Source organism: Rhea americana, unplaced genomic scaffold (genome assembly GCF_003343005.1).
Source record: "Rhea americana isolate MKP2758 unplaced genomic scaffold, rheAme1 scaffold_128, whole genome shotgun sequence".
NCBI classification, from domain to species: Eukaryota; Metazoa; Chordata; class Aves; order Rheiformes; family Rheidae; genus Rhea; species Rhea americana.
The window spans coordinates 1,951,260-1,954,553 of NW_028185350.1; the positions used below are offsets into that span (position 1 = coordinate 1,951,260).

A 3,294-nucleotide genomic window follows, 5' to 3' on the forward strand; every position below is an offset into this window, starting at 1 on the left:
GGGGGGAGGAGGAGGAGGAGGTGGAGGAGGCCGAGTGCGGGCCCGTCGGGGCCGGGGGAGTCCTAAAATTTCTCCGTGCTCTGCGGCAGGTCACATCTAGAAGAGATCCCTTGTGACCTGAAAGGCGGAAGGCTCACTTACAGCAATGTGCTTGAAGAAGGAAGGGTCTAAGAGGAGAAGAAGGAGTTTTAGTGGCAGCCAAAAGACCCAAATCTGGGAGAGCTCAGGGTGGAGAGTTATGGTAAGGTGACATAACACTTTTCCTACCACGTTTGGTTGCTGCAGTTCTCTCCAGGCCTTCAGCCTTGAGGCAAACACTCCTTTATTTGCATTTGTACAGTCCCACAGTGCCATATCCTTTAATTTCTGGGGTACTTTTCTGCAAAATAAAACTGAAAAATCAGAGGTTTATGTTCCAGCAGTACCTCACGCTGTCTCGTGCAATTGTTTTGTCTCTGACAACTATTTTCTTGCTGGGCTTTCTTTTCTTGCTGGGCTTTCTTCTAGGCCCATCATCACATGTCCTTTGAAACTAAAGATACTACAGCTGAAAAGGTCTATGTTCCAGGCTAATGGTATTGGTATGTATTCTGTTCTTCAAAGGCTGAAGAGCTGTATTATAGGTTTTCTAGTTATAGTCATCTAATTTGTACAATAAATGTATTGCCATAATTTCTGTTTGCAAGCTGAGCTTTGTAACTTTTTTTCTTCTATTCTTACAAATGGAAAGAAAATCACACAGAGCTTGACTTCAGTGAGAGCTACTTTGTGAATGGTTGATGCTGACAAAGCACAATGTAAAAATCTTTCCTCAAACTAAGTGAAAGTATGTAAAATAATATAAAAGTTGTGGTGAGAACACATAATGAAAACATGAGCCAAGTAAARTAGTTTGGAAAATAAGTTTAAATGTTGCCTGATAGGTCTTTGGGGCGTAGACAGTTAAGTTGCTGTGTTTGTAAGGGAAACATGACATTCCTTAAAGCTGAACCTCCTCCCTTGGGTTCCCACTGAATGCCTGACAGATGACAGTATAGGGTGTCTCCAGAAGGCTAATATTAAACATGAGGAATTAGTATGGAGAGAGCAAGCAGTAAGTGAAATTCTGGTTTTGACCACAGAATGTACTTAAAAAAAAATCATCAGCAACTACATGCAATTTCTTACTCATTCACCGTGCACAGCTTCTGTTCAAAGGATTCTTGTGTGCCTTCATATTAGTAAATGCATCTGCCCTCGTATGATGTGAGAAAGAGGCATCTCTTAAAGGATGAATCTGTTTCAGACAAGGAGAAAGTGCTGAGGCAGCGTGACGCAGGATAAATTAACTTTGGAAAGGCAGCATTGGTTCAGCCTCACTTGCAACTAGTTTACTCATCTGCTATCCACAGCAGTTAAAGCTTGCTGGCGAGCTAATGGGCTAATTGTGTGGACCCATGGGAGACATTCAGAAAGGAAATGTGAAAGAGCTCATTACAAAGGGGAAAAGTTTGTTGTAAAGCTCTGAGCAGGGTCTGGTTAGTACTGAGAAAAGGTTTTAGCCAGTATGATCTCTGCTTTTAACTCTGATGTAACTGTATGACTTTGGGAAAGTTATTTAAACAATTCAAGCCAGGTGCAAGTCCATGGGGAGAGGAAGTACCCGTTAGCACTTTGATGCAGCTGGGGCACCCAGTCAGCTCACGTGATGTGGCAGCAGTCACCGCACCCTTTCCTGTTCGTCCTGTGGCCACATGCAGTGCTGGCAGCTATTGCTGTGAGGAGAAATGCAAAGGGATTGCTTTCTAGCGTACTGATAGCCTGTAGCACCCAGTGTTACTGAGCAGCCAAGAGATGGTTACTAGCTTCGGTGTTCAGATCTTTGATGTGCCAAGTTAGGTGCTCTCAAAAAGAACATGCAGATCGTGAAATTGTTCTCAGTACCATGAACTTTTAGCTCTATCAATCTCATCTCCCATAAAAAGTAATATTTACTTATGTAAAAAAGGCGTAATGCATGCTTTGTATGGGTGTTCCAAGTTAAAAATTGTCAGTCAGTGCAAACAGATCTTCAAGATGACTTACAGAAAAGCAAAGTGCAAGTATTGTATTGCATTATTACTATTCTCTCTGGAACAAAGATTAGGTAGAGCCTAGTGCTCTTGGTTGGTGAAAGGCTGGTTTGGCTAGTTTAAAATAAAAGCACTGCAGTATTTTTTGAGTTCAATCCTTTTATGGATAGAAGCTATTATCTCTTATTTCCTTTTCCCTGGTTAGATGTTTATAGTATCTCAGTGAGTCAGTATGTCGTGCATTTGAGGAATGTACCTTGCAACTGTTAAGGTAAGCATTTAGTACAGCACTGCTAGAGGCAACGAGCCTCGTAGGTCCGTTCATCCCAGGTGACTTGTACTTGCAGGAAAAGCCTGAATGAGACAGTTAGCCTGGAATATCAAWTTGAAACTTTTTCATGCTGACTGGGATCATGCGTTTAATATGGTTCCTGTATTTGTATCTCACTGCAGCGTCCATACCTTAGTCCTTAACTTTGCAGCAGTACACAGGCAGGAGAACAATCAGTATCTTACAGGCGCGAGGTGTTCATAATGGATTTAAACACTTTTGTTTTAGGAAAGCTGCTATGTACTGGCATGAAGTAGCTGCTTCACCTGGTGAACGTGAGATCACAGCACCATGGTAGTATTTTCTTGAGGAACAAGGAAGTAATTTCTCTAGAAAGGGAAAAAAACAGAAGAGGTGGTAGAAGTGTCTTAACAAGTTCATTCTCATTACTGGAATATCCTACTCCTGACTGCCTACTGACCAAAAGCATCATTGTAATTTCTGTGGTTTGTGATGGAGGTGTTTCACTAGGATAGATGGGGTCATTGTTATGGCAAATATGAGAATATTGATGTCTGGTAGTCAAAAATGCCTTTCCCCCATAAATCCCTTGGTGGGGAAACACTACTGGCTGGCAAAGGCAGCTCCTAAAGTATGTAAAGGCATGTTTTTATGCCTTAGCACAAACACAGACTGGAGTTGTTCCCATTGCCCTCCGCTGCCAAGTGGCAGAGGGAGACGCCGGCCTTGCTGCCAGACCCATGGCACGGGGGTGTCCACGCAGGGCCCTGTGGGTGGGTGACCTCCATGCAGGAACGCCTGCTGGAGCTGCACGGGTCTTTGTCGCCACAAAGCATGGAGAAAGAGCCTGGCTCTTGTTCATGTCTGCAGTAGGTGGACGCTGGGCACGCTGGCTCCTCTCCCACCGTCGCCTTAGCGCTAGCAGGATGGCAGCAGGGCGAGGAGACGCAG

General features: G+C 43.9%; 1 protein-coding gene across 1 annotated transcript in view; it reads left to right on the forward strand.

Annotated features, from left to right (window-relative positions):
• The first annotated feature begins 35 nt into the window (after positions 1 to 35).
• The window catches only part of SUDS3 (SIN3A corepressor complex component SDS3), a 26,214-nt gene continuing 22,955 nt past the window's right edge, over positions 36 to 3,294 (forward strand). Inside the window, exons 1-2 of the mRNA XM_085326165.1 lie at positions 36 to 241; positions 508 to 581. Of these exons, the coding sequence (XP_085182291.1) occupies positions 560 to 581 (22 nt within the window). The 5' untranslated portion in view covers positions 36 to 241; positions 508 to 559. The remainder of the gene's footprint in view (positions 242 to 507; positions 582 to 3,294) is intronic.